Source organism: Ranitomeya imitator, chromosome 1 (genome assembly GCF_032444005.1).
Source record: "Ranitomeya imitator isolate aRanImi1 chromosome 1, aRanImi1.pri, whole genome shotgun sequence".
Classification (NCBI taxonomy): Eukaryota; Metazoa; Chordata; class Amphibia; order Anura; family Dendrobatidae; genus Ranitomeya; species Ranitomeya imitator.
The window spans coordinates 604,003,635-604,029,621 of NC_091282.1; the positions used below are offsets into that span (position 1 = coordinate 604,003,635).

General features: G+C 48.4%; 1 protein-coding gene across 1 annotated transcript in view; it reads right to left on the reverse strand.

Moving 5' to 3' along the window:
* Window positions 1–3,225: 3,225 nt before the first annotated feature.
* The window catches only part of MTX1 (metaxin 1), a 50,107-nt gene continuing 27,345 nt past the window's right edge, over window positions 3,226–25,987 (reverse strand). The window contains exons 4-8 of the mRNA XM_069768851.1: window positions 5,413–5,505; window positions 5,150–5,332; window positions 4,206–4,282; window positions 3,970–4,124; window positions 3,226–3,888 (exon numbers count right to left, since the gene is read on the reverse strand). Coding sequence (XP_069624952.1) covers window positions 3,671–3,888; window positions 3,970–4,124; window positions 4,206–4,282; window positions 5,150–5,332; window positions 5,413–5,505 — 726 coding nt within the window. The 3' untranslated portion in view covers window positions 3,226–3,670. The remainder of the gene's footprint in view (window positions 3,889–3,969; window positions 4,125–4,205; window positions 4,283–5,149; window positions 5,333–5,412; window positions 5,506–25,987) is intronic.

A 25,987-nucleotide genomic window follows, 5' to 3' on the forward strand; every position in this document is an offset into this window, starting at 1 on the left:
AGTTTAAAGAATGCACTGGGGGCTGACATCTTGGTTTTGCAGCAGTAGCAGGGCACTATCAGTGTCAGATTACGGCACCCCATGGACATAGCAGATAATAGAGCGGCGCTGACCCTATCTGTAACATTGCAGCAGCATTAGCAGTGAGCTGGGCACGCCTCTGTGGGCTGCACAACTCACTGCTGTAGGTCTGACTGGCCGCCATTTTACTATAGCCCTGTGCTCTCTATCACAGGACAGAAGAAGCCCTCACTGCTCCTCTGTACTCCAAGCAGGCACGTTCTCTGCTCCTCACACGCTGCCCTGTGTGCTTCTCCTGCTGTGTCTCTGCCTCCCCCTCACACACAGTCCCTGTGATCTCCGGTAAGCTGCACTCACATCCTGCAGAGAGGGAGGTGACACCTGCAGAGAGGGAGCAGGGCAGCTGACAGGACAGGGAGTAAGGTGGGGGAAGGGGGATAGCAAGAATGTTATTCACAAAAAATGCTGCTGAGCCCACTGTGTTCTGCTACTCTGTAACCAAGCTGTGCCTCTGATGCAGTAACTGCTGGTGATAGAAGGTCACAGGGCAGTCACACACAAAATGGTGCTGCCCTGTGCTGCTGCTCTTCATTCTGCCCCAGGGATATTAGACCACCCAAAAGGGGAGAGAAATGGTGATGTCAGCAGTTACTGCCCCAATTTTCCAGCAAAGAGTAAAGCTGCTAAATTTTACTATAGCTGCTTGAGGTCTAAAACGGAAAATGCTCCCCCTAGTGGTAAATATGTATATTTGTAGAAAAATATATAATATTTTTCATATAGAAATGTTTGCAAACAGTGCAAACATTGCATTAATACATTTTAATTACTATTTTAAGCTTAATTTCACAAAAAAAAAACAAAATACAAGAAAACTGGTGGCACCTTCCCTTTAAGGTGAGGCCTGAACATGATGGGGGAAAACTGGACAAGGCTAATGAGATGAACGAGTATTTCAACAGGTTTAGCAGTACATGTGCACTGCCAACTGATAGTGGATGGGAATTGGGTGCAAAGTCTGCAACATCGATATTGGAGGATGAGCAGACTAATTTTAGATTATCCGAAAATGATGTGAGGAGGCAGTTTAAGTCACTTAATATTGGTAAAGCAGCAGGACCAGATGGACTCAGCTCACGTGTCCTTAAAGTTTGTGCAGACCAGCTGTGTACTGTCTTTACACGCCTATTTAATGGAAGTATACAAACAGAGGGTACCTGTGTTATGGAAAACTTCCTGTCTGGTGCCGGTACCCAAGACTTCTTCTCCTGCAACCCTAAATGACTATCGTCCTGTAGCCTTAACATCTCATGCTATGAAGGTCTTGGAAAGATTAGTGCTTGCTCACTTAAGACCGAGGGTCAATGCTTTTATCGATCCCCTTCAGTTTGCCTACCGACATAGATTGGGGGTGGATGAAGCTATTCTTTCTCTGTTACATAGGGTACATTCATTTCTGGAGACTGATGGAACCACGGTGCGAGCGATGTTCTTCGATTTCTCGAGTGCATTTAACTCCCTGCAGCCACTTTTACTACACAAAAAGATGACTGATATGAAGGTTGAGGAGGGGATGAGAAATTGGATAACTGACTACCTATCAGATCGGCCACAGTTTGTACAGATGGGAGTTGTGTCAAGCAGATTACTGAGCAGTGTTGGTGCCCCCCAGGGAACGGTGCTTGCGCCCTTTCTTTTCATTCTGTATACTTCAGACTTTCAGTATAAATCTGAACTTTGCCACCTTCAAAAATTTTCAGATGACTCCGTGGTTGTGGGATGCATTAGGGGAGATCAAGGGGATGAGGAATACAGAAGGGTGGTGTTGAATTTCGTGGATTGGTGCAATGGTAACTATCTACAACTAAATGTTAAGAAAACTAAGGAGTTGGTGGCCAACTATAGCAGGATAAAGATGGAATGCTTACCGATCACTATTGCTGGTCAGGAGGTAGAGCAGGTGGAGAGGTACAAATATTTGGGGGTCCATTTGGATAGCAAACTGGACTGGAGATGCCACTCACAGCTTGTCTACAAGAAGGGGATGAGCAGATTGTATTTCCTAAGGAAACTGAGGTCTTTTAATGTGTGAAGCAAAATGTTAGAAATGTTCTACCAATCTGTAGTGGCAAGTGCCATCCTTTTTGCAATCACATGCTGGGGTAGTAGTGTGCGGGCCTCTGATGCTAATAAGCTGAATAAGATTATTAAGAAGGCAAGTTCTGCTGTGGGCTGCAATCTGGACTCTGTTGGGGAGGTAGTGGAGAGAAGAACTCTGAAAAAGTTTATGGCAATTATGAACAATAATGCACATCCATTATATGAGCTATTCGTGAGACAGAAGAGCACCTTCAGTAAACGGCTAATACTTCTGAGGTGTAAGAAAGAAAAATATAGGAAATAGTTTGTGCCAACTGCCATGGGGATGTACAACAATAACATTAGGGTTAAACCACCAAGGTGAATGTCTACTTATTTCTCTACATTTCAGTTCACTCGATGTGTATGTCCTATTCTAATGGATAATGTTCTTCTGTCAACTCCACTGTCATGTCAACTATGTAATTCCTTTATGATTTTTATGATTTAAGATGTCATGCTGTGATACTATAATTTCCCACGGGATCAATAAAGTGTATCGTATCGTAATTCTGCTTCACGTCACTTGTCTTCTTTCTCTTTGTGTTGTATATAAATATGTGATTCTTCAGAACTTGCTTTAGTCCTTACCTGATGAAGGAACCTGCTTAGTCTTGAAAGCTTGCAATTTGTTACCATCTTTTCAGTTAGCCATTATCAACCACTGAGGACTCAAGTCTAAATAATTTTCTATACACAAATAAGGGATTCATCCAAATTCTTCTTACAGACCCTGTGGCCTGAGGACCAGTGTCTCAAGGGAATCTGTCACATTTGACCTTTATAAACTATTATTATGGACACATAGGTTGTGGCTTGCTGAGGACGGCAATCCCCCAAGTCTCACAGCAGCTGTGTTATTGCTGATAAGTCCTCTTATCACTTTTATATAAATAATGTCATTCAGGCTCCAGGGAGGAAGGTGACTGCCCCAAAGATGACGGAGCTGAACTTCAAGCACTAACATCACCACAATGTCAGCTCACGCTTGGATCCTGTGCGATATTGTCACCAGCATGCACTCCAATGCTTAGAGGGGTAATCATCGGACAGCGCACGCTCCAATGCTGGGAGGGGTCAGATCCTTGTGTGACATAACCCTCATTTATTATCATACATCAGTAGTGGGCGTACAAGGTCAACCACTGCATATGTAGAAGCACTCACAGGACAGTCCCACACACTACTCACCCTCTACCCACCCTACCAGAGGCCAGTCCCCCACTGCAACACGCACACTGCTCACCCTCGAGCCACCCTACCAGAGGCCAGTACCAAACTGCGGCCCGCACACTGCTTACCCTCTAGCCCCCCTACCGAAGACCATTACCCCACTGCGGCCCACACAGCTCGCCCTCTAGCCACCCTACCAGAGACCAGTACCCCACTGCGGCCCACAAACAGCTCGCCCTCTAGCCACCCTACCAGAGGCCGGTTCCCTGCTGGGCCTGCATGCTTGGACACTATATAGAAAGGTAATGGAATGATATGCGGCCGCCCAGCCCCTGCCTCACCCATCATCCTCCTCCTCCAGGGCTAACCCCTTTTTCACTACCCTGTCCCCAGATCCCCGCTGGATGGATACGATCCCACTTAGCAGCGCATAGCTGATCATGGCCAGCAGCCCCATCACCACAGACAGGAGCTGGTTACGCCTTTTGTGGGGCTCCTCCTCATATTCGGGAGTTTCTGTCGGCGGCGACTTAGGGGAGATGCGAGGAAAAATCTCTGCAAGACACAAAGCACAGTGTTGTGAGCGAGCAGGAAAGCAGACACAGAATGGGAAAATCGTCCAGCCCGGGAACCCACCTCCATCCTGGGAGAAGTAGATGCTGAGGATGGATGAACAATACTGGCACAGGTTGGGCAGAGACCTTAGATGCTGGTGCAGGCGGCTGCTGGGCAGCTTCACTCTCAGGATCAGGGCTAGGTGGCTGAAGATGTGGGCGTCCAGAGAGGCTGGGCTGTAAGGGACAGGCAATGACATCATTGAACAAGAGACAAAAAAGACCCTAAACAAGAGTCACAGCACAAGTCACACTTACGATTCTCCGAAGAAGAACTGGTGCATTCCCAGCCGCTGTGAGAGGAGGGTGAGACATTCCTGGGCGTCCGTGTACAGCTGAGGAGTACAGGGTTACTTAGTCCTTAGTCCTCCCCTTCCACACCAGTTTCTCAGCAGTAATAATAATAATAATAATCTTTATTTTTATATAGCGCTAACATATTCCGCAGCGCTTTACAGTTTGCATACATTATCATCGCTGTCCCCGATTGGGCTCACAATCTAGAATTCCTATCAGTATGTCTTTGGAATGTGGGAGGAAACCGGAGTGCCCGGAGGAAACCCACGCAAACACGGAGAGAACATACAAACTCTTTGCAGATGTTGTCCTGGGTGGGATTAGAACCCAGGACCTCAGCGCTGCAAGGCTGCTGTGCTAACCACTGCGCCACCGTGCTGCCCAGCAGTCTTGTTAACCTCCAGTCAGCTCCTCCCCTTCCACACTTGTTTTTCAGCGTTATCCTCCCACCAGTTCATTCCCCTCCCACATCTGTTTCTCGGCGGTCTCGCCATCCTCCCGCCAGCTTCTCCCCTCCCACACCTGATTCTCGGAGGTCTCATCATCCTCCCGCTTGCGTGCCCCCTTCTCATACCCGTTTCTCTGCAATCGCATTCTCCCACCACTCCCCCCTCGCTTACCATGTGGTCCTACCCGCTAGTTCACACCCTTGCTTCTTGTACAGTTTCATTGTCCTTCCTGGTGGTCTCTTCGTCCTCCTGCCAGCTCTTCCCCTTCCCACCCATTTTTCAGCAGTCTCATCTTCCCGCTGGCTTCTCCCTTCCCAAACCGGATTCTCGGAGATCTCATCATTCTCCCGCCAGCTACTCCCTTTCCCACACCTGTTTCTCAGCAGTCTCCCCATCCTCCCAAACCTCTTTCTCAGAGGTCTCATCATCCTCCTGCCAGCTCGCCACCTCCCACACCTGTTTCTCGGCAGTCTCATCGTCCTCCTGCCAGCTCTCGCCCCGGATCAGCTGCAGACGCTCCAGGTGTTTCTTGTGAATCTGGTTGGGGATGAAGAGGTTGAGTGGGAAGGGGATGGTCTCGGAGTACCACCTGCGCGTGTGGTCCACATAGTTCTTGGCATCTACCCAAAATGTATGGATCTAAGAGGAGAGAAATGAAACTGAGTCAGGGTGATGGGGGGTCTCTGAATATTAATGCTCGGGGTGATGGCAGGACTCACCAGTGCCGGCAGAAGCTTCTCCTCCAGCAGAGAGATGAAAGCCAGGGTGTCCGCACCTTGCTTAGCAGTCAGGTCGTAATCGGCGTTATATTTCTGTGGACAGAAAACATCAATCATCCCAAAATACCCCCAATACAGTAGATATTGAAGCCCCACTTCCCGCTATTCAGTAGATTGAGGCCCCACCTCACCTGTAGTGAAAATATGTATTTGAAGGCAATGCATGACAAGCAGTAAATTAGTATCTGTTCTTAGGTTATAACCTTTGTGAAGAGCTGCAGCCTATGTTACCTATCGCAAAGGTAGCTTTCCTGATCTCAGACCCCAGAATTTGAAACATTTCACACCTCTGATGCCTTAGAAGGAAGATGCCAAATGGGACCTAGTGGAGCCTGACAGTTTCTATTTACTATGGGAAGGAAAGGTTACGACAAAGAGCTTTTAGAAAAAAAATAATGTATTCATTGGTAAAGTAGCCATGGACCAGTCAAAAACCAGGAATTAGAATACTAAAGGGAATCTGTCACCTCATTTTGGCCCTATAAACTTCAGCCACCACCATCAGGAGCTTATCAACAGCATTCTGCAATGCTGCAGATAAGCTCCCCCCCCCCTCAATGTAACCTGAAAGATAAGAAAAACAAGTTAGATTCTACTCACCCAGGGGCGGTACGGGTCCGATGGGCTTCGCAGGTCCGGGTCCGGCGCCTCCCATCTCCATACGGTGTCATCATCCTCCTTGCTTTTGTTGCGGCTCCTGCGCAGGCATACTAATTTGCCCTGTTGAGGGCAGCGTAAAGTACTGCAGTGCCTCTCTGACCTTTCCCGATGCCTGCGCACTGCAGTACTTTGCCCTGCCCTCAACAGAGCAGAGAATTACGCCTGCACAGGAGCCGCGACAGAAGGAAGAGGATGTCATCGCATGAAGATGGGAGGCGCCGGACCCGGACCGCACCTGGGTGAGTATAATTAACTTGTTTTTCTTATCTTTCAGGTTACATTGGGGGCTTATCTACAGCATTACAGAATGCCCCAGATGGCGGTTGCCACAGTCTATAGGGCCAAAATGAGGTGACAGATTCCATTTGTTACAGAAGCCCCAGCACCAAGAATATGTTATGCAGTATATATTATAATAGGTTCCATGTGAAATGCATCAGTCCACAGGCTGCGCCCCTGGGCAGAGAGGACAAGATATCCCCCTTCTGTCCTCTCCCACCTTTGTAATTCTCCCAGAAAATATCAGCAGGCTCTGGCCCCCTGCGGCTATTGTAATGTATGTCTGGCCTGTTCTTTCTATTGGCCGGCCCTGTGTATCTGTGTTATATATTCTGTGTGCTGTAAATAAAGTGTGTTCTTTTAGACTGGAAATACCTGGAGTAGCAGTCAGCTTTTATATGCTCCCATGTAATCAAGAAATCCTAGCCAGCGTCGTTCATTCAGAATCCAGCAAAAGATTGAGGCCACAGCCAAATGGCCAACCCCACACACTAAAACCCAGGTCATGACGTTTCTAGGGACAGTGGGGTATTACAAGAAATTCGTTCCCAATTACAGCAGCGTGGCCAAGCCCCTCACTGATCTGACCCGTAAGAACCAACCCCGCCAGGTAACTTGGACCCCAGAGTGTGAGGAAGCCTTCCGCCAGCTAAAGGACGCCCTCACCAATACCCCTGTATTAGCCGCACCCAATCCAACTAAATGTTTCCTTGTTCACACAGACGCTTCTATGTTTGGATTGGGGGCAGTACTAAGCCAAGTCGGGCCGGACGGCCAAGAACACCCGGTAGCTTACCTGAGTCGGAAACTACTGCCCCGTGAAGTAAGTCATGCAGCCATCGAGAAGGAGTGCCTGGCAATAGTATGGGCACTCAAAAAGTTACAACCATATTTGTATGGACGTCAGTTTTCCCTCCTAACGGACCATAATCCCCTAGTCTGGCTTCATCGGGTCTCCGGAGACCACGCCAGATTACTGCGGTGGAGTTTAGACCTACAGCCTCTGGACTTCACCATCCACTACAGACCCGGCAAACAAAACGGTAATGCCGATGGACTAAGTCGACAAACGGAACTTGTACCAACCCCATAAACTTCGGTCATCCCCAAACCGATCCGTTAAGGATCAGACTGTGTATGCCGATCGCGTCGCTGAAAAGGGGAGCCGTGTTACAGAACCCCCAGCACCAAGAATATGTTATGCAGTATATACTATGTATAATAGGTTCCATGTTAAATGCATCAGTCCACAGGCTGCGCCCCTGGGCAGAGGACAAGATATCCCCCTTCTGTCCTCTCCCACCTTTGTAATTCCCCCAGTAAATATCAGCAAGCTCCGGCCCCCTGCGACAACCCCCCTTCCGCGTCCCTGAGTCTGTACGAGAAGGGATGCAACAAGAGATGTTGCGTTTAGGGGTCATTGAAGAGTCAGATAGTCCCTGGGCATCCCCCGTAGTGTTAGTGCCCAAGAAGGATGGGACGACACGGTTTTGTGTAGACTATCGTAAGCTCAATGAGAAAACAGTGACGGATGCGTATCCCATGCCGCGTGTGGATGAGTTGTTAGACCGGCTGGCGGGGGCAAAGTATTTGACCACCATCGATCTATGCAAAGGCTACTGGCAGATTCCCCTAAGTCCTGATGCTATTCCCAAGTCGGCATTTGTCACCCCGTTTGGCTTATTCCAGTTTCGAGTTATGCCATTCGGGATGAAGACTGCCCCGGCGACCTTCCAGAGGCTGGCTGACCGGCTTCTGGATGGTCTCCAGGACTATGCGTGTGCCTACCTGGATGACATCGCCATCTACAGCACGACATGGGAAGAGCATCTAAATCACCTAGAGACAGTATTAGACAGGATCCACAAGGCCGGAATCACCCTGAACTCAAACAAGTGTCACGTGGGCAAAGCAGAGGTTCAGCATTTAGGGCATTGGGTGGGAAGTGGGAAACAGCGACCAGAACCAGCCAAGATTGAGGCAATAGCCAAATGGCCCACCCCACGCACTAAAACCCAGGTCATGGAGTTTCTAGGGACAGCGGGGTATTACAAAGGCGGGAGAGGACAGAAGGGGGATATCTTGTCCTCTCTGCCCAGGGGCGCAGCCTGTGGACTGATGCATTTCACATGGAACCTATTATACAGAATATATACTGCATAACATATTCTTGGTGCTGGGGGTTCTGAAACACCCTTTAACATGAAAGGCTGGTCTAGAAATCTGATCTCTAGGTTAAACCTATAAATCTGGCCCTCCACAAAGAAAGTTGTTCACAGATTGAGGGCATCCAAGCTGATGAGATCCATTTCATACCCCCTCCCCCCCCCCCCCACCACACACACACACACACACACACACACACACACAGAGTGAACAGAATACAAGGCTGCAAAGTTTAGATGTTTCTTTAAGTTTTCTCCCTCTTATTTTATAACCGTTTTATGTCACTTATTTCCATATTTTTATATCCTTTTATTGTAAGCACTGTACCTTTTCTATTAAACTTTAATAAGTTTGAACCTTGTATACTCAAAGAATCCATAGCCATAGAGTATGTGACCCTGCTAATTGGCAGAGTAGTAGTAGCAGTATTTCCGGGACTCAGATTGGTGGGAGCGTGTGCAAAGCGGGGTGAGTGGTCTGTGTCGGGGTGTGATTTATGCTCCCATTGCAGCATAGACTAGAGGTTGAATGCTGGATTTAGTGAGAGCAGATAGATTAACCCTTGCAGGCACAACCCCTAGTCATGTGCTAAGAAGTGGGTACGTGATTGGTGGCAGCGGTGGGATAGAATTTATTTCTATTAGAGTATTAGTGCATGGTTTAAGCAAATATTCCTTGTACTAAAGAATTGGTATCCTTGCGAGGAGTGCACCAGTTCTACAAGGTTCAACTCAGTGCTTATTTAGACATACTTGCAACAGTTTCCCTTCCCCATTTTTCTTTTCTAGCTTTTATTTTGCAAAGGGCTGTTCATTTATACGGCAGCCCTATACAAGAAGATCAAGGAGGCTCTGACTGACCTCTGTGAGCAGAGAGGAATAGAGACCACCAAGGAACTGCTGAGCTTGAGCAGGACATAGAGCTAAGTACAAGAGCACCTGACCAAAGCGAGAGTCCACCTCGGAGAGACCCAGCAATGCCACCTCTTGCACCGGAGATACCTGATGGAGCTGCCAGTAAGGCTAGTTCTGAGGAGCCTATGGACTTTACAAATGGCCTTACAGCAGCTAGGAACAAGTGATCCCAATCTGCGCCTGCAGCTTATTCTACAGTACCGACAGGCCGATAGAGAGGCTGCTGCTGCAGAACGCCAGGCTGAGAGAGATTTCAAGCTTCAGATGGCTCAAATAGAGAGGGGTAACAGTCCTCAGCTAACCCCCTCCCAGTTCATAAATCCAAGGAGACAACGTTTGGAAAACTTCCCTGTGATGGACAAGGATACGGACTTAGATACTTTTCTTCGGGGGTTTGAAAAAACCTGCAGGCAACACCATCTACCCCGTGAGCAGTGGGCGCAGTATCTAACTCCAGGGTTGAGAGGAAAAGCCCTGGAAGTATTTTGCTGGACTCCCACCAGAGCTAGATAGGAACTTTGAGGCAATAAAAGAGGCCCTGATCAGGAAATACAACCTATCCCCAGAAGTGTATCGGAGAAAGTTCCGGAACCTACAACATGGATCAACTGACAGCTATGCAGATGTCGTGAGCACCTGGAGGACCACGACATACCAATGGATCAGGAGACTTTCTGTTAACAGTTTTGAGGACTTAAGATACCGTCACACTCAGCGACGCTGCAGCGATCTAGACAACGAGCCGATCGCTGCAGCGTCGCTGTTTAGGTCGCTGTACAGACGTCAAACACGGCAACACCAGAACGATGCAGGAGCGATCCAGTGACGTACTTATCGTTCTCGCTGGTTGTTAGCTCCATGTAAAAACATTGCTGGCATCGTTGCTTTTGCTGTCAAACATGACGAATCACACCGACCTGACGACCAAATAAAGTTCTGGACTTCTAGCTATGACCAGCGATGTCACAGCGGGATCCTGATCGCTGCTGCGTGTCAAACACAACGAGATTGCTATCCAGGACGCGGCAACGTCACGGATCGCTGTCGTTCTCGTAAAGTTGCTCAATGTGAAGGTACCTTTACACAGTATGTTAGATAGTATATCAGTTGGCAAGTCTGTCTTCTTGAACCACCAAACACTTAAATTCACAAGCCAATATAGGCTACCGTATATACTCGAGTATAAGCCGACCCGAGTATGAGCCGACCCCCCTAATTTTGCCACAAAAAAACTGGGAAAACTTATTGACTCGAGTATAAGCCTAGGGTGGAAATGCAGCATTTACCGGTGAATTTCAAAAATAAAAATAGATAATTATTTCCCCATAGCTGTGCCATATACAGTGCTCTGCACCGTTCATTGTGCCCCCTAGCTGTGCCATATACGGTGCTCTGCACCGTTCACTGTGCCCCATAGGTGTGCCATATACGATGCTCTGCACCGTTCACTGTGCCCCATAGGTGTGCCATATACGATGCTCTGCACCGTTCACTGTGCCCCATAGGTGTGCCATATACGGTGCTCTGCACCGTTCACTGTGCCCCATAGGTGTGCCATATACGGTGCTCTGCACCGTTCATTGTGCCCCATAGATGTGCCATATACGGTGCTCTGCACCGTTCACTGTGCCCCATAGCTGTGCCCCATATAGTGCTCTGCACCGTTCACTGTGCCCCATAGATGTGCTCCATATACGGTGCTCTGCACCGTTCACTGTGCCCCATAGATGTGCTCCATATACGGTGCTCTGCACCGTTCACTGTGCCCCATAGATGTGCTCCATATACGGTGCTCTGCACCGTTCACTGTGCCCCATAGATGTGCTCCATATACGGTGCTCTGCACCGTTCACTGTGCCCCATAGATGTGCTCCATATACGGTGCTCTGCACCGTTCACTGTGCCCCATAGATGTGCTCCATATACGGTGCTCTGCACCGTTCACTGTGCCCCATAGATGTACTCCATATACGGTGCTCTGCACCGTTCACTGTGCCCCATAGATGTACTCCATATACGATGCTCTGCACCGTTCACTGTGCCCCATAGATGTACTCCATATACGATGCTCTGCACCGTTCATTGTGCCCCATAGATGTACTCCATATACGATGCTCTGCACCGTTCACTGTGCCCCATAGATGTACTCCATATACGATGCTCTGCACCGTTCACTGTGCCCCATAGATGTACTCCATATACGATGCTCTGCACCGTTCACTGTGCCCCATAGATGTACTCCATATACGATGCTCTGCACCGTTCATTGTGCCCCATAGATGTACTCCATATACGATGCTCTGCACCGTTCACTGTGCCCCATAGGTGTGCCATATACGGTGCTCTGCACCGTTCATTGTGCCCCATAGATGTGCCATATACGGTGCTCTGCACCGTTCACTGTGCCCCATAGCTGTGCCATATACGGTGCTCTCCACCGTTCACTGTGCCCCATAGGTGTGCCATATACGATGCTCTGCACCGTTCACTGTGCCCCATAGGTGTGCCATATACGATGCTCTGCACCGTTCACTGTGCCCCATAGATGTGCTCCATATACGGTGCTCTGCACCGTTCATTGTGCCCCCTAGCTGTGCCATATACGGTGCTCTCCACCGTTCACTGTGCCCCATAGGTGTGCCATATACGATGCTCTGCACCGTTCACTGTGCCCCATAGATGTGCTCCATATACGGTGCTCTGCACCGTTCACTGTGCCCCATAGATGTGCTCCAAATACGGTGCCCTGCACCGTTCACTGTGCCCCATAGATGTACTCCATATACGGTGCTCTGCACCGTTCACGGTGCCCCATAGATGTGCTCCATATACGGTGCTCTGCACCGTTCACTGTGCCCCATAGATGTGCTCCATATACGGTGCTCTGCACCGTTCACTGTGCCCCATAGATGTACTCCATATACGGTGCTCTGCACCGTTCACTGTGCCCCATAGATGTACTCCATATACGGTGCTCTGCACCGTTCACTGTGCCCCATAGATGTACTCCATATACGGTGCTCTGCACCGTTCATTGTGCCCCATAGATGTGCTCCATATACGGTGCTCTGCACCGTTCACTGTGCCCCATAGATGTACTCCATATACAGTGCTCTGCACCGTTCATTGTGCCCCATAGATGTGCTCCATATACGGTGCTCTGCACCGTTCATTGTGCCCCATAGATGCTCCACATTAATCTGTTCTGCCGCTGCTACTGCTGCAATAAAAAAAAAAAAAAAAACACATACTCACCTCCCTTGATTGCAGCTCCCGGCGTCTCGTTCCGGCGCCTCCATCTTCCCGGCGTCTCTGCTCTGACTGATCAGGCAGAGGGCGCCGCGCACACTATATGCGTCATCGCGCCCTTTGACCTGAACAGTCAGAGCGCAGACGCCGGGAAGATGGAGGCGCCGGCCGGGAAGATGGAGCGACGCCCGGCGGCTGGAACGTGGACAGGTGAATATAACATACTCACCTAGTCCTGGCGATCCTCGCGCTGTCCCTCTGCCTGGTCTTCGGTGCCGCAGCTTCTTTCTCTATCAGCGGTCACCGGCACCGCTGATTAGAGAAATGAATAAGCGGCTCCGCCCCTATGGGAGGTGGAGCCGCTTATTCATTTCTGTAATGAGCGGTCCCACGTGACTGCTGAAGAGAGGAAGAAGCTGCAGCGCCGAAGCCCGTGGGACGGCAGGGACAGCGCGAGGATCGCTGGGACTAGGTAAGTATACCTCAGCGCCCTCACCCCCTCACCCGCCGACCCCACCACTACCGTGACTCGAGTATAAGCCGAGGGGGGCACTTTCAGCCCAAAAATTTGGGCTGAAAATCTCGGCTTATACTCGAGTATATACGGTACTTTCACACTAGCGTCGGACTCGGCCGAGGTTCCGACGCTAGCAGTGAATGCGCCGCACAACGGAGGCAGCGGATGCATTTTTCCTGCGCATCCGCTGCCCCATTGTAAGGTGCGGGGAGGTGGGGGCGGAGTTCCGGCCGGGCATGCGCGGTCGGAAAAAGTGGTCCATTGGCAGCAAAAAAACGTTACATGTAACTATTTTGCTCCCGGCGGTCCGCCACAACACAGCGCAACCGTCGCATGACGGTTGCGACGTGTGTCAATGCGTCGCTAATGTTAATCTATGGGGCAAAAAGGCATCCTGCAAACAACTTTGCAGGATGCGTTTTTTCCCATAAACGACGCATTGCGACGTATTGCAAAAAACGCTAGTGTGAAAGTAGCCATACAGAAAAAGCCAGTTCTTTTGGTTTGCAAAAAACATGGTTGTCTGGGAAATTAAGATACAATCTGGTTTCTTCACACCGGGCTTGCAGGGGGTCAGTCCAGCCATGTCCATGGTCCAAGTGTACCTGGACAGTCAGAGCTTCCAGGAGGCCCTGCTGACAGATGTAAAGGTACCTTCACACTGAACAACTTAACAACGATATCGCTAGCGATCCGTGACATTGCAGCGTCCTGGATAGCGATATCGTTGTGTTTGACACGCAGCAGCGATCTGGATCCTGCTGTGACATCGTTGGTCGGAGCAGAAAGGCCAGAACTTTATTTCGTCGCTGGATCTCCCGCAGACATCGCTGAATCGGCGTGTGTGATGCCGATTCAGCGATGTCTTCACTGGTAACCAGGGCAAACATCGGGTTACTAAGCGCAGGGCCGCGCCTAGTAACCCGATGTTTACCCTGGTTACCAGTGTAAATGTAAAAAAAAAAAAAAAACACTACATGCTTACATTCCGGTGTCTGTCGTGTCCCCCGGGGTTCTGCTTCCCTGCACTGTGTCAGCGCCGGCCGGCCGTAAAGCATATCACAGCGGTGACGTCACTGCTCTGCTTTACGGCCGGGGACAGAGAAAAATGTATAGGGAGGGATCACCGCTTCCAGAACCCTTTTACCAAAGGTAAGGTATGAAGAAGAAGTAGTTAGGTCCAACCGGTAGTGCTTAAAGAATGTTGTGGGTGAAGACCAAGTAGCAGCTCTACATATCTGGTCAATTGAAGCACCGGCTCTTTCCGCCCAGGAGGCCGCTGCTGCTCTCGTCGAGTGAGCCTCAACTTCCTCTGGAGCGCACAATCCGCTTGAGGTGTATGAGAGGTTGATGGCATCTTTGATACATCTCGCTAATTTTCCCTTAGAGGCTTTACCTTTCCGAGGGCCCTGAAAACACACAAAAAGATCTATCCTCCCTAGTGACTTCTAGGTAATAGATCAGACACCTTCTAACATCTAATGTGTGCATGGTCTTTTCCCCCTCATTTTTAGGGTTTGGCTAGAAGGAGGGAAGGGAAATCTCTTGAGATCTGTGGAACCGGGAGGCTACTTTTGGTAGCTAGACCGGGTCTGCTTTTAGGACCACCCTGTCTTCTAAGATTTGCATAAAGGGTGGGCTAGCTGATAAGGCTTGTATGTCACTAACCCTTCGGGATGAAGTAAGGGCTACCAAAAGGGAGGTTTTGAAGGACAGGATCTTTAAGGGAGCCTCCTCTAAGGGTTCAAAGGGGGGGGGGGGCGTTTAGTTAAGGCTGTGAGAACTAAACTTAAGTCCCACTGTGGGGCCTTCTGTAAGGGTAGGGGTCTAGATCTTTCCGCCGCCATAATAAGCCTGGAAACCCAGTGATTCCTTGCTAGGTTGTAGTTAAACAATGCCACCAAGTGTTGCGACATGAACTTTAGGCTACTTTCACACTTGCGTCGGTACGGGGCCGTCGCAAACCGTCAGCCCGACGGACAGTGTGTTAAATGTAGCACAACCTGGGCAGCAGGTGCAGTTTTACAACGCATCCGCTGCCCATTGCAATGAGCGGGGAGGGGGCGGAGTTTCGGCCACGCATGCGCGGTCGAAAATGGCGGATGCGACGCCCAAAATAGGTTACATTGAACGTTTTTTTGTGTGTCGCGTCCGCCAAAAACACGACGCATCCATTGCACGACGGATGCGACATGTGGCCATACGTCGCAATGCGTCGCTAATGCAAGTCTATGGAGAAAAAAAAACGCATCCTGCGGGCAACTTTGCAGGATGAGTTTTTTCTCCAAAACGACGCATTGCGAACGTACGCCAAACAACGCAAGTGTGAAAGTAGCCTTGTGTCATGTGATGAGAAGTGGGTACGTAACATCACCCCATACGGCACAGATGTTGGAGGTACTTGCCCATTCAGAGTACAGAAGGCAGAACGCCCTACCCCCTTATACAAAGCAAACATCAAAAAGTCACCTGCCCCCTCATACAGTAGAGATATCAGTGCCCCAAGCAGTACAGATGTTGGAGGTACTTACCCACTCATACAGTACAGATGTCAGAACGCCCTACCCCTTTATACAGTACAGACGTCAAAAGCCACCTGCCGCCCCCTCATACAGTACAGATATCTAAGCTCCCTGCCCCAAACAGTACTGATATCAGTGCTCCCATACTGTGCAAATGTCAGACCCCCATGCCCCCCCACACTATACAAGTGTCAGAGACCCATGCCACCCTACCCCAACTCACACTACAAATGTTGGCGCTCCAAGCCCCTCTCATCCCATACAGTGAAAATGACGAAACTCCATGCCCCCCATACAGTACAAATGACGGACACCCATGACCCCCATGCACTACAAATGGAGCCCCATGCCTCCTCCCCATAAAGCATAAAAGTGACAGAGCCCCTATATATAATACAAATGATGAAGCCCCATGCAGAACAAATGTTGGAGCACAATGCACAATATACAGTACAAATGTTAGAGCCCCATGCCCCCCTCCACCCCCCATACAGTACAAAGGACGAAGCCCCAAGGCCACCTCATACCATACAAATGACCAGGGCTGTGAAGTCGGAGTCCATTTTGGTGGAGTCGGTATAAAATAGACACTCTTATAATATATAATAAATTAGGTACAGTAGTTCAACGCAGTTTGTGGGGAATATTTTTGTCATAAGAATTTGAGAAAGTAATGAAATGTCCTATAAATGTCTGTCCTATTCCTGATCTAAGGTCTAGACTAAAGTTGAGCGAAACGGATCGGACAAATTCAAAAGTCGCCGACTTTCGGCAAAGTCGGGTTTCATGAAACCCGACCCTAGTGTGGGAATCGGACATGAGGTCGGCAATCTTCGTGCCAAAGTTGCGTTTCGTATGACGCTTTCAGCTCCATTTTTCAGCCAATGAAGGAGGAACCAGAGTGTGGGCAGCGTGATGACATAAGTCTCGGTCCCCACCATCTTAGAGAAGTGCATGTCAGTGATTGGCTTGCTTTCTGCGGCGTCACAGGGGCTATAAAGGGGCGTTCCCGCCGACCGCCATCTTACTGCTGCTGATCTGAGCATAGGGAAAGGTTGCTGCAGCTTCATCAGAAGAAGGGATATAGTTAGGGAGGAAAGATTAACCCCCGAAACTGCCTGTGCTGTAGCGATTTCCACTGTCCAACACCACCTTTTCTTTGCAGGGACAGTGGAGGCTATATTTTTGTGCATCAGCTCTGTAGCTTATTAGGCTGCCTTATAAGGCTCCCTGATAGCTGCATTGCTGTTTGCACACCGCTGTGCAAACCAACTGCTTTTTTTAAAAGTAAAAATCCTGTTGCTCCTTTCTGCACAGTTATCTTGTTTATTTGTCCACACTTGTGTGCAGCAGTCCTTTTTATTGCTGCCATACTTTTCCTGAGATCATTGTAGGGAGATTGAAATTGTACTACAGTCCTTGTATTTTTTCATATATCTTCCAGCCACTTACATTGTGTTGCTTTATACACTGGGTCTGAGTTTTGGTTCAGTGTCCCCCAAAAAAAGTGAGATTTAAATTCTCACAAAGTGGATATACTTCTGTCCTGTTAGTTTGTCGTATATCAGCCAGCCACTTTCTGCCACTTACATTGTGTTGTTTTTTTGCATAGGGCCTGATTTTTTGTTCAGTCTCCCCCCTCCCCCCCCCCCCCCCCAAAAAAAGGGAGATTTAAAATCTCAACACGTTTATATACACCTTCTACCTTGTTTTTTTTTTTTAACAGTACCATATAACGGTTGTTATTTTGGTTAGATTTTCCAAAAAATGAGGAAGTCAGGTGGAAGAGGCCGTGGGCGGTGGTTGCGAGCTGGTACGGACGGTGGTGGTGGTGCATCTGGTGGTAGTGGCAAAAGCACAATAGCACCTAAGGCTGGAGGTGTTGAGCCAGCGTCATCGTCTGGCTACACAAGGCCTCGAAGGCTCCCTTATCTGGGAGTAGGAAAACTGCTTTTAAAGCCAGAGCAGCAGGAAAAAGTTTTGGCTTTCCTTGCTGACTCAGCCTCTAGCTCTTTCGCCTCCTCTTCAGAAAGTTCCAAATATAAAAGCAGCGAGTCGTCAGTGGATGCTCCCGGTCAGGAACAAGACGTTTCCTTGTGTCCTTCACCCAAACCAAAAGTGAAGGATACGTCAGGCGACACTACAGGTTACTCCATGGAGCTCTTTACACACACCGTGCCTGGGTTAGAAAGGGAAATTGTTAACTGCCCATTACAAGATGAATCGGACATGGAGTGCACTGATGCACAGCCACAGCTAGATTATAATGCTGTTCCATTGACTCAGATCACTACATTGCCCTCACAGTGTACGGAGCCAGAATCTGACCCTGATGAGACTATGGTGCCCCGTCCCGAACGCTATAGCACCTTACACGGTGACACAGAGGAAGGTGCACATGACATTGAAGAGGAGGTGATAGATGACCCAGTTGTTGACCCAGATTGGCAGACATTGGGGGGAGAGGGTGCCGCTGCCATCTACATCGCAACAGCCGTCATCTGGCAGGCCCGTATCAGGCCAAAAACCTTTGACAAAAACAGTTTTAGGACAGCGCGGCCATTCGGTGAAAGTAGCACAGCGTGCAATGCCTGAAAAGGTATTCCATAGTAAGAAGAGTGCAGTGTGGCAATTTTTTAACCAAGATCCGAATGATCAGTCAAAAGTTATCTGTAAGAAATGCTCAAAGACCTTTAGCAGAGGGAAGAATATTCAAAATTTAAATACAACGTGCATGCTTAGACATTTAACCAGCATGCACTTCCAAGCCTGGACTAACTACCAAACGTCCCGCACCGTTGGTGCACCTGCTGAGAATGAAGGTAGTCAGCAACGCTACATTGCTTCCCTCACTGTAAGCCCACCGGTTAGGACACCACCACCTAATGTGGAGGAATCGTCAATGTGGAGGTATCGTCGCAAGGCCAAAGCAGTCAGGGAATCACAAGGTTATTGGTAGGAAACACTATGTAGGCCAACATCGAGAATACCATCACCAACCCTCTCTCAATCCGCCATGTCCACCACCGCTAGTTCCACCATATGCACCTCTCCAGTCCAGCTCACCCTACAAGAGACTCTCGTTAGGAAAAGAAAGTACTCATCCTCTCATCCGCATACACAGGGTTTGAACGCCCACATTGCTAGACTAATCTCGTTAGAGATGATGCCCTACCGGTTGGTTGAAAGTGAAGCTTTCAAAGCCCTGATGGCCTACGCAGTACCACGCTATGACCTACCCAGTCGACACTTCTTTGTGAGAAAAGCCATCCCAGCCCTCCACCAGCATGTCAAAGACCGCATTGTCCATGCACTGAGGCAGTCAGTAGAAAGGTGCACCTCACAACAGATGCATGGACCAATAGGCATGGCCAGGGACGTTAAGTGTCCATCACGGCACACTGGGTTAATGTGGTGGATGCAGGGTCCACAGGGGACAGCCATAGTGGGACAGTTCTGCCTAGCCCACGGTCTAGGAAACAGTTGGCTGTAGGCGTTTGCCACCCCTCCTCCTCCTCCAGAAGCGAAAGCTCGTCCACAGAGCGCAGTCGCACGACCACTCCATCCGCAGCTGCCAGTGTTGCACACATGGTGTCCCATTATCGAACAGCTAGTGGTAAGCGTCAGCAGGCTGTGTTAGAAATGAAGTGTTTGGGCGACAACAGACACCGCGGCAGTACTGGCCGAGTACTTGCAGCAACAAACTCAGTCATGGCTGGGCAGTGTACATCTTGAGGCAGGCAAGGTAGTCATTGATAAAGGAAGGAATTTTATGGCTGCCATAGCCCTTTCAGAACTTAAACACATACCTTGCCTGGCTCACACCTTGAACCTGGTGGTGCAGTGCTTGCTCAAAAGTTATCCGGAGTTACCAGCCCTGCTCCTGAAGGTGCGAAGACTTTGCTCACACATCCGCCGGTCGCCCATACACTCCAGCCGTATGCTGAACCATCCGCGATCGCTGAATATTCCTCAGCATCGCCTAATAATCCACGTTGCAACAAGGTGGAACTCCACACTGCACATGGTTCAGAGGCTGTGCGAACAGAGGCGTGCTGTAATTAATTTGTGGGAGGATACACATACACGGGCAGGCAGTTGGATGGCAGACATGGAGTTGTCTGGTGTGCAGTGGTCGAAGCTACTAGACCTCTGTTAAGTCCTTGAGTGTTTTGAGGAATGTACACAGCTGGTAAGTGCAGACGACGCCATCATAAGCATGAGCATCCCACTAATGCGTCTGCTGATGCAAAGTTTGACGCACATTAAGGAGCCGGCGTCTGCAGCCGAGGAGGGAAGCCTTGATGACAGCCATTGTCTGCTCAGGGAACTCTCCTGGACAAGGTGGCGGACGAAGAGGAGGAGGATGATGGGGATGAATATTTATGGGAGGAGGATGCTTCACAAGGGGCAATAGAAACTGGTGGCGTTGCAAGGTCAGGTACAGGGTTTTTGCGGGACACAAGTGATGTTGATTTGCAAGAAAGTGCTCCTCAACCCAGCACAAGCAGTGAATTGACACCTGGAGCATTGGCCCACATGGCTGAGTATGCCTTGCATATCCTAAAAAGGGACATTATCAAAATGATGACCGATGACGATTACTGGTTGGCCTGCCTCCTGGATCCACGATACAAAGGAAAATTACAAAATATCATGCCACATGAGAACCTTGAGCAAATATTTGAACCAAACGGTCTACAAGAGTTGGTTGTTTGGTAGCCGTCATTCCCAGCACGCAGCGGCGGTGATGGTTCTCACACGAGCCGTAGGGGGCAACATGGCAGAGGTGTTAGAGGTGCACAAACCCGAAGTGGCGTTGGACAGAGGGGTTTTATGACCAGGTTGTGGAGTGATTTTGCAATGACCGCTGATACGACAGGTAGTGCTGCATCGATTCAAAGTGACAGGAGACAGCATTTGTCCAGTATGGTTACGAACTACTTTTCCTCCCTTATCGATGTTCTCCCTCACAGGTCATTCCTCTTTGATTACTGGGCATCTAAAATAGACACCTGGCCTGAATTGGCAGAATATGCATTACAGGAGCTCGCTTGCCCTGCTTCTAGTGTGCTATCAGAAAGTCTTCAGTGCTACTGGTTCAATACTGACCGAAAAAAGGACACGTCTGGCTACCCAGAATGTTGATGATCTAACCTTCATTAAAATGAACCAATCATGGATTTCAAATTATTTTGCCCCACCTTCTCCTGCTGACACGTAGCTTGCCTGAAAAATGTCTTGCTTTTGGCCTCCTGTTACGGACTTCTCCAATTCTGCCATTTGCAGCTGCTGAATGTCCACCATAGGCCATTTTTATACCTCCCTAAATGGGTCGACTCCCCCCACAGGGCCGTGGTCACCACCTGGCGCAAGCACCCGTGCAAGTGCCGTTTGCCTGGACAGGTGGGTGCGCCCACTCTTGGACGACGGCCCTGGCACAGAGTCCCTCATAGTACAATGAAGTGTCTGACGGTGGTGGTGCACAACAAACGTCAAAAGGGAAAGGAAAGGCTCTACTACAATATGCACACCACCCAATAATCGTATGACAAAATACAATTTTATTGGCACATATTAAAACAATTAAAAGCACTATGCTGCTCACAATCAACCTGGATACATAATGTAAACCCATACAGATTTCTGTTACACAGCCCGTTACATAAGTACAATAATATGCACACCATATGAAGTCAAATCACCCTGCCTAATGGCTCATGGGGTACCTAAACATGTGTGGACACCAATATACAGATCCATGCAAGGGTTAAAAGCGCCGTGATATAATACAAACCAGCGCTTGGAGAAAATAGGCTGGAGGATGCAGTTAGATTAGTAAGCCATAGCCCCACGCGTATCGCCTCCCGAATGAGGCTTCGTCAGGGGAAATCAGACACTGTCGTAATATGAGGGGCCCTGTGCCAGTACCGCCGCCCACGAGAGAGAGTTCCCCCCCCCAGCTCGAACAGTGCTCTACCACTTGCAATACTTACCTCTCCCTGCTCCACCACTGTAGTCTGTGCTGTTAAATCCTTCAATGGCACTGCCAATACTAATTTGTTGAAATGATAGTTAAAGTATACAGGGGCCCTGGCCTCCATTTTGACCAGGTAATACTTTGCGCCTACTACCACTGTCTGCTACTCAGCTAGGTACTGGGGTGGGCTCCTCTGCTATGCCGCCTGTTTAGTCCTGTTACCAATTTTGAACTGCATTTAGCCTACTTTTTTATTTTGGGCCTACTGTCTGCGCCACTCATTACAGTTGTCCTCCACTGAACAAAGCAATGCCGCCTGTTTAGTCCTGTTACCAATTTTGAACTGCTTTTAGGCTGGTTACACATTTGCTTTTCTTGCTGCTGCGTTTGTAACGCATATAAACGCATGCGTTTTTTTGGATGCGTTTGACGACGCATGCGTCGTTTCGATGCTTGCGTCTTGGCGTGGAAATGCAACATGTAGGCGTTTTTTTTTGCCGCAAAAAAACGCATGCGTTCGATTGTGTCAAAAAAACGTATTGCTATGTAAACGCATGCGTGTCAGGAATCCCTGACCGCTGCCACCAATTTGTCACGATTCACACCGTGACCGTCACGGATCGGGGTGACTTTAGGCCAACAGACGGCTATCACATGTGCAGGGGGGCTTATCTTAGTTATCCCTCCACAATGTGATGAAAAAAACACACACAAGGCTATTGACGATTAATTACGATTAATCCCCACAGTTTTAAGAGTACCCTAAAAACTCATTTGTTCAGACTGGCCTACCGCCTCAATGCATTAACCTAACGATCCCTGTGTGGCCTATTAAAAAAAAAAAAAAAACAATCAGGTTCCTCGCATCATGTTCTCATTCACTTTATGCAGTTAATAGCCCTCTGTGTCTGTACTGCTACATACTTAGGCAGTTAACTGGTTCATGCAGCTTTACATGAACACACGAGCCTTACACTATGGCCGGTCCGAATAACTAAAGCAATTGTTACCATCCACCTCTCGTGTCTCCCCTTTTCCTCATAGTTTGTAAGCTTGCGAGCAGGGCCCTCATTCCTCTTGGTATCTATTTTGAACTGTGATCTCTGTTATGCTGTAATGTCTATTGTCTGTACAAGTCCTCTACATAATTTGTAAAGCGCTGCGGAATATGTTGGCGTTATATAAATAAAAATTATTATTATTATTGACCTTAGTTTACAGCAGGGGCTTATTCTAGGTATCCCACTGCTCTTCACTATACCACGAACTGCAGGGATTTATGTATATCCCGCTTACTGTTCCACTTGAAACTTGCAGCTCTCTGGAGCCCCCCTTATTCTCAGGTCAGATTAGGTACTGCACCTGGGGTAATTAGTCGCCAGAAAGGCTGCCTGCTATGTACTGGCTATTGGGCACGCTGCAGCAACGCAATAACTACTCCCACTCAGGCAGGAACAATAATTATTAACGCCGCAGTCGCTACAACGACACCCAACTACCCAGTACAAAACGTATGCTGCCACCAGCTTCGATTAAACGGGTCCGAAGCTAACCCAACACAGCGTAATTCTCTTCAGGAGACCCAGGGTACGTTTAGACCATGGAGAGAACTAGTATTAAATAATATACCCCACAAAATTTAGGCAGTGCTTTATCAAAATATATTACAAAGATGTTACAAATGAGGCAATTGCAAATATGTACAAGGTAATTATAACATAAAGCGATTACAGGAGAAAAGATAACATGTTTTCAAAGCATTGCAGGCAACCAGGCTAGTGAAGTTTCCATACGTCCCAGTTCATTGGACGTGCTCAGGGCTCTCCAGGAAAAAAAAAGACAAGAAGTGACTGCGGGGATCTGGGCAGACAGTTATAGCTTCAGCCTGTGACATCCCAGAAAGGGGTTGGATCACCTCATCCCTCCTACCTCTTCAGTTAACTAATTTTACCCTAACCTTTATCTAATTTCTATAACTCCGCTACAAAACATGTCAGTCATAAATCCAGCATTCATCTCGGATTAACGTGGGCATTCTAATGAGATCAAATATGTCCTATCTGTGATACATATTTACAGAGAAATCCCTACTTCTTTACCAGATGGAGTTAGAAGCCCGTGTTTAGAGTGATGGGTAGATCCACCGAGGGAGATTAAGAATATATATTTTCGTGTTCTTATCTTAAATGGTTTGCCTAATATCTTACAAGAATGGAACAAAGGACTTCCATGAATTTTGGAGCCATTTTTCCAGTTCTAGCCGGTCACTTTCCACTGCAGGGATGCCGGTCGTAAATACCTTTGCTCTCAGAGCTAGAAGCAATAAACTCCTCTTCCCCCATACCTTGGAAAGGAAAGCTCTTGGCTGAGTGAAAGGGAAGGGGGGCTTTTTAGCCCACAGCCTGCTAGCAAGAGAAACTACTTATATGATATTTCATACCATATCGTGACAATGCGTTTTTAACACATGCGTTTGGTTGCGTTTTTGAACGCATGCGTTTCCATAGAGAAAAACAAGTCTAGACACTGATAAGCCACCCCCCACCATCAAGGTGATAAAGGGATCCTAACCCACCATCAAGATGAAAAAGGGATCCAAACCCTAACCCCAACGGGATCCAAACCCCAACGGGAAAATGGAAATAAAAACATTTTTTTTATTTTTTCCCTAACTAAGGAGTTGATGAAGGGGGTTTGATTTCTATTTATTAGGGGTTTTCTAGTGGATTTTTATGATTGGCAGCTGTCACACACTGAAAGACGCTTTTTATTCCAAAAAATATTTTTTGCGTTACCACATTTTAAGAGCTACAATTTTTCCATATTTTGGTCCACAGAGTCATGTGAGGTCTTGTTTTTTGCGGGACATTTTTATTGGTAACATTTTTGGGCATGTGACATTTTTGATTGCTTTTTATTCCGATTTTTGTGAAGCAGAATGAACAAAAACCAGCTTGTGAAATTTCTCACCATGCGTACCAAAAGCGCAAGCGCAGGAAAAAAACGCATGTAAACGCGTACAAACGCGGCTTTTATTTAACCACATGCGTCTAAAAAACGCAGCGTTTATACACGTTTACATGCGTTTTTTTCACCACTTGCGGATGCGTTTAAAATGCTGTGGATTTAAACGCTAATGTGAAACTAGCCTTAGCCTACTTTTTTTTTTTATTTGGGCCTATATCTGTGTTTCCTCCTCATCCTGCCCATTGCCCAGCCACTGCTAGATGAGTCTGCTGGTACATTGACCCAGACCACTACATTCCCCTTGCACTCTACACAGCCCAAATCTGACCCTGCTGAAAGTCAGGTTCCCCTTCCCGCATACTATACCACCTTACACGGGGCCAAAGAGGAAGGTGCAGATGAAAGTGCAGGTTCCTTCATCAGGTGGGAGGGGGGCATACTCGTTGGCGACGTCACTGGCACAGGGCCCCTCATAGTACGCAAAAGTGTCTCTGGCAGTGGGAGGCGCCACTCGCCGTCAAAAACACCGCTGTACTATGAGAGGCCCTGTGCCAGTGCCAACGAGTGGGCCCCCCTGCTTGCTCAGGATCATAGCACTTGCAAAGTTGAAATACTTACCTCTCCCTGCTCACCGCTGTAATGTATTCCACGTTTCCTGGGCCCACGAAAATCTTGAGCCAGCCCTTCCCCCCCCCCCCCCCCAACTTTAGCCAAATGACCCCCTGTTTTCAATGCCTAACTTATTATAAAGTAAATGAAGACTGACAAGCTTAAGAATTGATGTTTTTGGCATTAAAATGGGCACTGTAGGCGTTTTCCTGTCCTTCACTCACTGCCGAGTTTGATTCCCCATTGACTTGCATTGGGTTTAGTGTTTCAGTCGGCCCCCGACTTTTCGCAATAATCGGCCGACTTCACCAGACCTTTGACAAAGTCGGGTTTCGCGAAACCCGACTTGATCCTAAAAAAGTAAAATCGCTCAACTCTAGTCTAGATTACTAGCTGAGATGAATCTGTGCTGCAGTTTATGTTCATGATAGGTAGTGAAGCTCCTCTACACAAAAGGGAAAACAGGGATTTGTGTATACTCAACGTAAAATCCTTTTCTCCGAGACACTCATTGGGGGACACAGGACCATGGGTGTAAGCTGCTGCCGCTAGGAGGCTGACACTAAGTGAATACGAAAAAATGTTAGCTCCTCCTCTGCAGTATATATCCTCATGCTGGCTCCACAAGAACCAGTTTAGTGCAAAAGCAGGA